Consider the following 12,068-nt stretch of genomic DNA (forward strand, 5'->3'; position numbering starts at 1 on the left):
CAAACACAGAGAGCAACAATCCACACAGTTCAGAGAGGTGACACTGTCATACTGAAGGACAGGAGGCCAGGGGGTAAATTTCGGACCCGTTTTGAACCAGGCCAGTGGTTGGTGGTTAGCGTGAAAGGAACAATGGTAACAGCAGAAACGGAAGGGGAAACCGTGACATGCAACATCTCATTGTTCGAAAGGGTTCCAGCTTCCCCCACTGAGGAAAGAGTCGGTGAAGATCCCTGTGCATGGGAACAAAGTGAGCCACAGCAAGAAGATCCCTGTGGAAGTCCGCCGGTGAGACCACAGTCCATTTCACCCCGTGCAGTTGTGACATGAGAATCCCCTGAGGCGGCCTCAGCGCCCCGAGAGCCAGCGTCTCCTCTCAGCACCCGGAGTGGTCACCCGAGGTATAGACTATGGGGAAATCCTTGCCCAAGCACATGCCTGAAAGACTTTGTCTGCCAAGTAAGTGATCGGCGGAACCCTGGTGAAGGACAAAAGAACTGATTTGGGATGGGATGTGAGGAGTCCGCAGTCTAGCTGACTGCTCTGGCCTCCATGCCGGATATGTCCCACCCACGCACTGACGCCAGGAAGGCGGAGCGCGTTAAAATAAAGGGGTGTGACCGCTCGAGGGCACTTGGAGCCCGACAAGCAAACTGTGTGGTCTCCCATCATTGTGCTCAGCCGCGGTGCGCAACCCAGCACGATTAGGCCCAAGGCAGACCGCTACATGAGACACATCAGCACATTTCATTTTGCGAGTCTATAAATGTGAGTTACAAAAAATTGCAATTAGAGACTCACAAAATAAAATGGTGGTACATGTGGCCCTCTGTTACATGTTAACTTCTTTCATGGTAGGGAAGATAACTCTTTTATAATAGCAAACGTATATTTCCATTCCTTTGACATTGTGCTTTTGAATGGATATTTGAGTTGGTGCGACCATTGTCATTTCTATCATTTTATTAATTTTATATTGCATTGTAGATAATATAATTTAATTATATTTTCCATTGACTGATCAATTTTGTATTTTTCGTCTATAGGTCTATGTGTTTGACAATAATATATACATGATGGAAAAACCAGGTGAAAAACCTCGTCCTATCACTACAAATGGAAAAGAAAATCAAATTTTTAATGGCGTGCCTGATTGGGTTTACGAAGGTAAGTTTTTGTGCGTTTCATTTTATTGTTTATTTTCATTTGAAACAATGTAAGTCTAGATATACTCACAGGTGACAATATATAGTAACCTGATACGGTCTGTGTTATTTAAAGGTTTGCAGTATTTCTGCTATGCATGTTTGCTCGATGTTATTATATATTGATTGCAGAATGTTCACCGCCATTCTCAGAGAATCTCTTCTAAAATCTTCATTGGAGGTCGTACTCCTCTCAGTGAGGAAATAATAGATTTCCATCCCACTGGGGAAGTCTTACCTATCTATATCTATATGGCACTCCTATCTTTTAGCAATAATGCCATTGCAATCCTGAAGGGCTCTCGCATACTTATGTTAGAAACTAATAGGATCTCGAAATTGATCATATGGTGAAATATTTGAATTCATGAACTAAATACAATAATGTGAAAAATGCACTTCCGGATAATAAACAAGCGTTATGTTTTTTTTTTAACAAAGGCCGGATGTTCTGTGTTATTGATTGGGGTTTAAAACAGTGTTCTTCAATTCTGTCAACTGCATTTTCTCCTTGAGTCCAATGACCATGAACCTTCTGTATACAACGTGTGCCCTTTCATTAAATTGCTTTATTCTTTATGTCCTATTAGTTGGGCCCTGGCAAAATATAGAGAATCCATTAGTAATAATACTTCCGTATTTGAAGCCTTAATATAGTGTGCCATAAATGTGAAAAATTTTGGCTTGTTTGCTATTGGAATCCCATCCTGGAGGCTGAATTCTATCCACCTGTAGATGCAGTGGTTATTTTTGTGTTCTGCTTCTAGCTAATATGAGACTTTGGAATTATATGCTGTGCTTGCCGTGTGCCATAGTAGGTGTGTGGGAGCCAAGCACATTCACAAGAAAAAATTGGATAATTGGCAACTTGGAATTCTTACTAACTGTGGAAATAAGCACCAGGCACATAACCCTGGTTTTTCTGCTGAAAGAACATCTCTTTCTGGGCTACTTGGTGCCAAGAAGGGACAAGGATCACATCTAGACACATTGATTGATCAGAAAGAAAAGAGATATGATGCTCAGGTTACTTACTTGCAATAATCACTTCAGTTTTCTCTTGAACTTATTTTATTTAGTTGTGACCACCTCAACCAGCAGGCAGCTTGTTACCAACTCCTAAGTTTTTGTTCATCTAAAGGAAAGACCTTGTATTCCCATGAATTATTTCCCTGTACTTGGAGGACCCATAAATGGACTATTCCACTGTAAAGCCTTACTAAGTTAACATCAAATCTTCTATAGTTTCAAGACAGAAACACCTTTGGAATGCGAGGTGGGTTGAAAGGAAGGGGAATCAATTCAAGAAAGATTACCTTTTCTTCCCCTACCTCCATCTAGTCCATGCTTCTTTGAGGGAATCGTAAACTTCCATGTCTTTGACTCTATCTCACTGCCCTAACAAAAGAACACTACTGGGCCAGATGCATGGCTTTGAAACAAACCAGATGCATCTCAACCAAGTAAAAGACCTTCTGACATTCATGCCACTGTTTCTTATTGGGTGCTACTGTTTTTATTTGGTATATTAGGTCTAAAATCGAGAATGTCCCAAGTTTAATAAATTGGGCACAAAGTGTTTTCTACACCAGGCACTCAAGTAGACCCATCTATTGAAGGACTTCATCTTATTCCATTGGTATCCCACAAGAATAATCAGAGTCCTATGCACCTCTAGTGCTACTATTTGTGATTCATACCAAGGCCTGACTGGCCGTACTGGGCATCGTGCGTATCCCTGGGAAGCTGCAAGTGTGGGGGCTGGTTTTGTAGAAGTACAGCAGTTGTAATAGTACTGCAAAGTTCTTGTATATACAGCAGTTTTTTGGGAGGCAATACAAGTGTCAAGATAACTCTGGTGATTAATGTACCTTCTGGAGGGAGATGGAAGTATTGTCTGGTGGCAGTTTTGACTCATCTAAGATAGCGCAAAGAATTAAAATGCCTGCTGCTGAGAATGTGTACCATGCATACCAAAGGCCATTATTTTATGTGCATAGCTTGGTGGGTACTGACTTTGTCACATAGATTCTTTTGTTACTGTACAGTTCATAAGTCACAATTGTAATCTAGCACAGTGAGCTCCGAACTGCCATCAAAGAGCTGCATGCAAACTGCATGGTACAGGTTAAAAAGTTATGTTTTATTCCCAGTCTTTCATGATCCTGGTGTTGCTATGTGTAGAAATACATTCTTACTATTAAATTCAACCCTAACGACTGTGTTATGCTCTGTATCCTGAGTTTGTGCATCTCCAGACCAAGCACACTTAAAAAATGCCTACCAGTATGGATGACGTGAATCCTACACCATGTATTCCCTTTTGCCTTGTGTAACATTTTCTATACACTGAAACACACGTTTGATTCATTGTCTCTGTATGTTTGTCGGATGTAAAGTGTTCTGATACGCTACACTGGTATGCAAGGTGCTATAAAACAAATGAAATACATGTGAGAGAGGAGCTAAGGAGAGATGAGAGGCATTGTTGGAGGGTGATAATAAGGGAATCATTGAAGACTCCCATCAAAGATTGTTATATCCTGGTGCACAGTAAGGTCATAATTTATTATACTTTAAAAGCAAACACAATTAAATATATAATGGCAAATGTGTTGCAGGATGCACCATTATCCCCAAGTTTTCTTGGGAGGAGAGTCCCCCCTACCCCTTTGTAGTGGTCAGGCTCACATGCTGCACTTGCTATGCACCGTATGGGGGCTGGTCTAACAAAATTTGCCAGGACTGCTTTGGGTTCCCAGTCTTGCCCTGATCTATACCCATGCATAGTATATTGTTGGGGCCACCTGGGATACAACTGGAACCTCTCAAAGGTGATCCGGGAAACACAGCCCAGTCAACCTATCCAGGGCTTCTGCAGAGACCGGCCAATTTGGTAATACCCTGGGAGAATGCACAGTTATATGGATCATTCCACATGGTATATAACCATTTTATGGCCAGACTTCCTTGCCATGTTCAACCAAGGACTCTGGTTCCCAGTTCTCCCTTCCATGTCCCTCTGCCCCTTCAGTTAGAAAGAACATATGTGCTTCCTCTGAAAAATTGAAAGAGCACAAGGACCATACCTGCCAGTAGCCGATCTAGGACCAGAAATATGTCTCAAATGGGCCCAAAGCTGTAAATAAGCAAACATCAATCAATTGCTCAGAGACAAAATGCTTAAAAAGCCTTCCCACATTGAGATTACTATATTGTTAGGTTTCAGATGGAGAGTGGTATTAATACCTCAGCTCTCTAGTATGTGGTTATACATTTATTAGCAATGGATTATACAAATGCAAAATAAATGTAAAATCGAAAACTTCTACAGGGAATAGTAGAGAGAGGTCATCAAGAGGTATATTGCATTCTCAGAGAAGTGAGTCAACGGCAATTGCTGTAAAAGCACCATTACTAGACATTTGCAATACGCTCAACACTAGCTGAACTTGAAGACCTGCTGCAAAATGGGAAAGGCCACGACAAATCTTAAAACACTGAAGATGGAAAGCCCAGGTTCGTCAAGATTTAAGTCCCTATACTTCCAATCTAAAATCAAACTCACTAAATAAATTGTGCCTGGCTTCAGGGTTGTTCTTTTTTTTTTTTAAAGCTTTATTTAACAGTCAAAAGGACATAAATACCAGCAAAACAGAATCAAATGTCAAAGCAGAATTATAGCAGAAGAGGTGGCTAGTACATTGAGGAAGAGAATAAAAGCTATTTTTTGAGGTTTTATATGGAGTGGCGAAGGGAGAAGGGAAGGGAGGGAGAGAAGGGGTAGGGAAGGGGAAAATTCTAACATTTTGACATAAAAGAAGATTGCATATTACATTGCATATCACAAAGGAATGTGAGCGAACCATTGGTCAATTAATACCATATATTAGATCATCATGGGTGAAAAAGAAAGAAAACAGAGAGAACAGCATTCAAGGGGGTTTACAATTTTCAGAATTTAGAGAGGAGTTGCATTTTAAAACAATCTGATCTAAATAAGTAGTGAGGGGTAACCAAAAGAGATCTCTATTAACTGTTGGTTTACAGGAGGAGGCGAAGGCAACATCAACATGAAAATGGCTAAGACTATTCCACCAATGTTGAGTAGAAAGATTAGTAAGGGCTTTCCAATTGAGGGTAATGTGTTGGAAAGCTAAAGCAAGCATGAGATCAAAAAGCCCATGGTTATACGAGGGTATAGTTAAGGAAACATGCGAGAGATATAGGACCAAACGCTCACCCAAAAACTGGAAACCGAAGGACAGAAGAAAAGAAGATGCATAAGATTAGCATCAGAGGAACCGCAAATCCAGCAGTTAGAATCAGTAGTAGAAGAAAAACAAGCTATAGAAGCAGTGGTAAGGTAAAGTCTATGATCAAGAAAAAACATAGATTGTGTGAGAGGACCAGAGCGAAAGATATTAAAGATCTGGACCAGATTTTATCCCAGAAGGTGATAGTCCATTCGCATCCCAGATCAGATTCCCATGAGAGTTCCAATTTAAATTTAACTCGATCTGGATTGGGGGCTACGAAATATTTGTATATAAGAGAGGCTTTGGGTAAAGAGAGGAGTAATTTAAGAAGAGAGTTTTGGGCTTCAGTGAGAGATGAAGGGGGAAGAGAATAGTATACATCAAGAATACCTGCCATGAGAATGGTAAACTTCTGTAAAAAGGAACGGGGACAATGGAATAAGGCTTGAAATTGGGGTAAAGAACATGGTGAGAGTCCATTAAAAAGGTGTTTAACCCAAATGATGCTTTTTAATCTCCATGCTTTCCAGAAGATGGGTATGTTATTGAGGAGAATGAGAGAATTATGCCAAATAGGAGAATCTAAGAAGGAATCGCGAGAGACGGAATTAGGTAGTACTGAAGGTTTCAGAAGGGAACAAGTGTGTCTAAACAAGGGAAGGGATGTATGAGGAGTTTTGGCAGAGAAAGTCATAACTTCCTTGAGAGAAAACTGTAATAATAAACTTTGTTCAATGGAAAGCCAAAGAGGAGTAAAAGGAGAGTGATCAGATAGGAGCCATTTCAAGGCCTGACGAAGGGAAAAAGATTTATGGTAGAGGCGAAAATCAGGGAAGTTCACACCACCATTAGACTTTGTCTTGCGAAGAAAAGATAAGGAAATTCTAGCTTTCTTATTTTTCCAAAGAAATTTAGAGACACAGGAATCAATACGCTTAAAGTAGAGGGCAGGGATGTGAATGCGGAGCATAGAAAGTGTATAAATTAAAATAGGGGCAATCATCATTTTAATTGAATCTAACCGGCCCCACCAAGAGAGTGTAAAACGGGATTCCAAGAAGAGAGTAATTTATCAATACGAGATAGAGCTGCAGACATGTTTAATGTAATTGAAGGAGGAATGGAATTGGAAAACCATATACCTAAATATTTAATTTTTGAATTATTCCAGGAAAACCCAGTAGAAGAAAAGGAGTGGGGAAGACAAAATGTTGTAAGGGGGAGAATTTCTGTTTTGTCTGAGTTGATTTTATAACCAGAAACTTGTGAAAAGGAGTCAAACTCATGTAATAATAGGGGAATAGAGGAATCAGGTGCGGAAATAAATAAAAGGATATCGTCCGCATAAGCGGACAGTTTTAGTTGTTGGTCACCATAAGGAAATCCAGAAATGGAATCGTTGTTACGAATAGAAGATAGAAAGGGTTCAAGAGCTAGAATGAAGAGAAGAGGGGTTAAGGGGCATCCTTGACGAACTCCTCGTTGAAGAGGGAAATAAGATGAGACTCGACTATTGACTAATACCAAAGCTCTGGGGGCAGAATATAGTAAAGAGATAAGTGAGATCAATTTGGGACCAAAACCATGCCATTGCAATGAGGCAAATAGGAAGGACCAATCAACTATGTCAAAACCTTTCTCCGCATCAACAGAGATGGCCGCCAGAGAAGTGGAAAGGGAGGGAATTTTGTTTAAAACATTGAGGAAGAGCCGAGAATTATCAGAGGTAAACATTCCCTTGACAAAACCACACTGCTCCTTACCAATAAGATGAGGCATGAGGGGATCTAGACGTAAAGCAAGCATTTTAGCAAATAATTTATAATTGACATTAACCAGGGAGATCGAATGATAATTCTTACAATATTTAGGGTCACGACCTTCTTTATGAATGAGACAAATTGTGGCTTCCTGAAAAGTGCCTTCTGTTTTACCAGTTAAAAGAAATGAGTGGAAAAGTGTTAAAAGTTTCGGAAGTAGTAGATCTGAAAAGTGCAAATAAAATTCAACAGAAAAACCATCTGGGCCGGGAGTCTTCACTTTAGTGAGAGTATTTAAGGCAATGGATAGTCCATTAAGGGATAGATCTGTTTCAAGATCGGAAAAATTAAGATGAGATGAAGAGGGAGGAGGAATTTTATCAAGGTATGCCTGAATGATAGAAGAGGAAGGAGGCGATTCTGGAGTATAAAGATTTTGGTAAAAGAGTTTAAATTCATTAAGTATTTTTTGATCTTTGTGCAAGAGGGAGCCATTTGAAGAATAATAGCGTCTATGAAGGTGCGATCCTTGTGTGTTTTGAGGTAATTCGCCACGAGCTTCCCTGCTTTATTACGACCACCATAGTAACGAGCACTACTACGAAGGAGCATGGAAGACGCATTATCAGTGGTAGTTTTAATAAAAGCAAGTTTAGCGCGAATCAATTCTGGCGAGACCGAATCCTTCGAAGAAGTATAACATTTGTGTTCTAAAATCTTGATATGCGCCAGATTGGCTTTTCGTTGCTGAAAAAAAGTTTCTTTTTTTTGGAGGCAAAGTCTATGATAAAGCCCCTCACAGTAGCCTTAAAAGAATCCCATATGATATGTGGGGAGGAATTGGGGACACAGTTAAGATCAAAGAATTCATTTGTAAAGAAGCGAAAAGAGGAAGAAAAGAGAGGGTCTGAGAGGAGACAATTGTTAAAACACCAACGAGAGGATCTGGGATGCGGTGGGAGCAAATCAAGATCTGTTACAATTGGGGCATGATCAGAAATAACAATAGGTTCAATAGAGGAAAATAGTAAATTTTGAGATAAGGATTGAGAGAGAAATATATAGTCCAAGGGAGAAAGGGAAGCGTGGGGAGGAGAGAAAAAGGAAAAATCTAAAGAGTCGGGGTGGGAAAGTCTCCAGGAGTCTATAAGATGTGCTTGGGAAATAGTGTTGAGAAAATGTTTATGGGTCTTATGGGGAACAAAACATAGTTGAGATTGACGATCAAGAAATGGGTCTACATCTTTGTTACAATCGCCTCCTAGTATGAAAAGATCATCTTGAAATTGGACACATTTTTGCGTAATCAGAGGCCAGAAGGAACAATCAGGATGTGTAGGTCCATAAATATTAAAAACAGTTAAAGAAACAGTATTTATTAACAACTTAGCTAGTAGCCATCTATCTTCTGTGTCAGTTTCATGGGATAACACTTTACAATTCAACTTCTTATGACATAAAATTATGACACCATTCTTTTTATTAGCAGAAGGAGAGAATAAAACTGTACCTACCCAACCTCTTTTTAATTTTAAAGCCTCAATTTCTGTAAGATGGGTCTCCTGCCAGAGTACTAGGTCAGGGTTATAAGAGGCAAGGTAGGAAAGAATTCTCTGTCTCTTAATTGGATTAATAAAACCTTTCACATTCCAGAAAATAACTCTGAATGCAAAAACATTAAAGATTTATTCAGAACCAAATATGCAGTAATAGGAGAATGAAAGGAGAAACAAATGTAGAATAGGGAAAGAAAATTAGGAAAGGAAAAAGGGAAGACAGAAGGTAGAGGAGAAATACAATGAGAGACAGTACATATCCAGAGAGGACGACTGAAAAAACATACCTGAGGGGAACGGAAACAAGATAAGACTGGGGCAATGGCGACGGTCGGAGGATGAGACACTCGAACCAGGGAGTCCGGACCACGCAGAACAAATCGGGGTATGGAGACGTACCAAACAACATTAAAAATGACCAATTGACTATACTAATATATAATCAAATAGGGAGGGCAAAAAGAGGAACAAATATAAACATAATTGAATCATACATTAATAGTATGGCAACAATAAGAGAAATAGAAATATGAGTATAACATGTCAACCCGTAGGAGGGCCAGCAGTATCCATGTTGGTCGAAGTGTGAGAATGGATAAACTTCTTAAGTTCCGCAGGATCTTCGAAAGAGAGAGTTCAATTTTGGAAGGTCACTTTAAAGATGCAGAGGTGAAAAAGGTCATAGCGAGCCCCCATTGAGCGAAGAGGTGGACGAAGACTGAGAAACTCTATTCGCCTGGCTGCTGTAACATTGGAGACATCTTGAGAGAGGAAGACCCTCTGACCCAGCCAAGAGATTTGGCTCTTGCTGCAGAAAGAACAGAGAGCAGGTCAGTAAATTTCAAGAAGAGAATAATGACTCCCCGGGGTCTGACCGAAGATGAAGAGAGCGAAGGACGTGGCCCAAGCCTGTGAGCTCTCTGGATGTTTAGTGTTGTTGAAGTAGGCATATCCAGTAGTTTTGATAGAAAAGAAGCAAAAAAGGTGACAGGATCTTCACCTTCCAAAGCCTCAGGTAGTCCATAGATACGTAGATTATTCCTCCTGTTGCGGTTTTCCAAATCTTCAGTATGCTGTTAAAGTTTATGAACCTCCTTCTCCAGAAAGGAATGTCTTTGAGAGTCACCTTGAACAGTCAAAATTTGTTGTTCCTTTGCTGAGACTCTAATCTCCATTGAAGACCACTTTTACTCCAGATATCGCATTTTACTGTTTGTTTCTTCCATAAACGGCCGTAAGGTGTGGATTTCCTCCAACAACAGTTCCAAGGAAATAGTAGGAGATGTCTTATCAGGAGATGGAGGGTCCTGCTTCAATCGTTTAGAAGTGGAAGTAGGCAGAGAAGATTTATGTGGCATCAATTGCGCCGGTTCGGTGCGAGCAGAAGTCACTCCAGTCATATCTGCAGTGGAAGAAGAAGTAGCAGATGCAGAAGATAAAGAAAGTGAAGGCGTCACTGTGGAGGAAGTTTTAGGGACAAAAACAAACTGTGGCTTGCGTAGCCTGCCCATATACAAGTGTCAATCCAGAAAAAAAATGCACGTTGCTTTTAGAAAAAGGAAAGTATCTGTGGAAGTAAAGTGTCCTCCTTCAGGAAATTGCAAACCTTGAAAATTGGAAAAGTAACCTCCAGAACATGAAAATGGGCATGCAGCAGCAGGCGAGTGGTGAGAGATGTTATGATTATAAAGAAGTAATCTCCCAGAAAGTGTTGATTGTACAAAGGAGGAGACTGGGTACCAGAAGTAATATGGAGTTCTTAAGAAACACCATATAAAATATGCCAGAGAAAAAGTTCCGTTAAAATGATGAAAAAAGAGCACTGTGGGAGCAAAAAGATACATAAGAACATCATGTGCTGGTCTTCAAGTTCATAATAAAGTCAAGCAGACAACTGCAGAGTGTATTTCCATTGTTGTGAGGAGATATAATGTGATGTAGCGGGAAACAAAATGGCGGCCGCACTGAGGCGCGTTAAAAATGGCAAAGTTAGAGGAGAAGCGGGACGCGCAGCAAGATTGGCTCACCATGATATCGGGGTGTTCCGCCGTTAGTAGGGCTGCAGTCCATGAATTAAAGATGAGAGAAAACGCATCTACATGCTCACTGCGATGTCCGGCGTAATGGAGCTCCCGACTCAAGCAGCCATCTTGGCCGGCGCCAAAACCACGCCCCCTTCAGGGTTGTTCTTGACAAGCACAAGCACCAACCTGTGCTTTTCGCAAGAAAGAAATTCCAGTGTTTGTACGGAAAATGTAATCTTTGCTGAATGTTAGAGGAAACTAAGGCGATTCCACCATCTGAGAACACATTTTTAATTCCTAACTCTCAGCAGAATGGCAACAAACGGGAGAAGTACCATCTTGCTTTACTAGGAGATACCAGAGACTAGAAGCTCAGAGCAGACCCTAACAGGATTACCAATGCCATACAATGTGGTTTCAGGGCATGCATTACATGATAGCAAAAGAGTAAATAATACCTGCCTTGTTGTATAACCTGCTAAAGAGATAAGCTTTGGTTAGGTCGACTTAGAGTTAATAGAGGGACCCCACAGGAATATTTCCAATGACAGATCTCCTGTAAATTAGCAAAAACGCTTTCTGCACTCAGAAATTCGTTAAATAGCTGTAATATCATCAGTCTGGAAACTGCAACAAGTGCTTCAAGAATCTGATGAAATGTCAAACGGGGGCATGCCATAGAGCACGCCTAGAGGAGGGCCACCCTTGTTATATATCTGTCGCATTAATGAGGCATCTTACCAGGCGCAAGTTACAACTCTTTTGGGTGTTTGACAGTGCCTCAGATCCCTCAGCCCCTGTGAATGAAGTAAAACCACTATTAAAATGCCACAAAAGGTGCCCACTAAAGCAACACGCATTGGTAAATGCTTTAGGTTTCACCCATGTGATTAATTATGTGCTGTTTTGGCGTTGTAAGTTGTAGCTTGCTGAGTAGTTGTACTATATAAGTTACAGAAAGTCTGTTTAAGTGTTATGGCTTGTTTATGTACAAAAAGGCAATATATTGTGTTGTTACTAGTTGTATAGTGCAGGTAAGTAATAGCAAAATTTTTAAAAAGTATGTGAAAGGGAGAAATAATAGAATTAATTGATGTAAAGCAATATCATGTGTTTAGAAGAGTTTGCAACTTTTGGACCCGGTGCCACTGCACCATTTAAATCATGCCTCTGCTGCCTGCACGATAACTGCATTTGTGACTGCCTGTTTAGTGGTGGAATATAGCAATATTTTGTGTTTAGAGGAGTTATGACAGCTTTATGC

General features: G+C 40.4%; 1 protein-coding gene across 6 annotated transcripts in view; it reads left to right on the plus strand.

Moving 5' to 3' along the window:
* Positions 1–12,068, plus strand: part of DPP4 (dipeptidyl peptidase 4) — a 554,733-nt gene that overhangs the window by 267,016 nt on the left and 275,649 nt on the right. For all 6 annotated transcript variants that reach the window (XM_085645431.1, XM_085645429.1, XM_085645433.1 and 3 more), the window contains one exon: positions 1,047–1,167. In XM_085645431.1, coding sequence (XP_085501557.1) covers positions 1,047–1,167 — 121 coding nt within the window. The remainder of the gene's footprint in view (positions 1–1,046; positions 1,168–12,068) is intronic.

Source organism: Triturus cristatus, chromosome 3_1 (genome assembly GCF_964204655.1).
Source record: "Triturus cristatus chromosome 3_1, aTriCri1.1, whole genome shotgun sequence".
Lineage (NCBI taxonomy): Eukaryota > Metazoa > Chordata > Amphibia > Caudata > Salamandridae > Triturus > Triturus cristatus.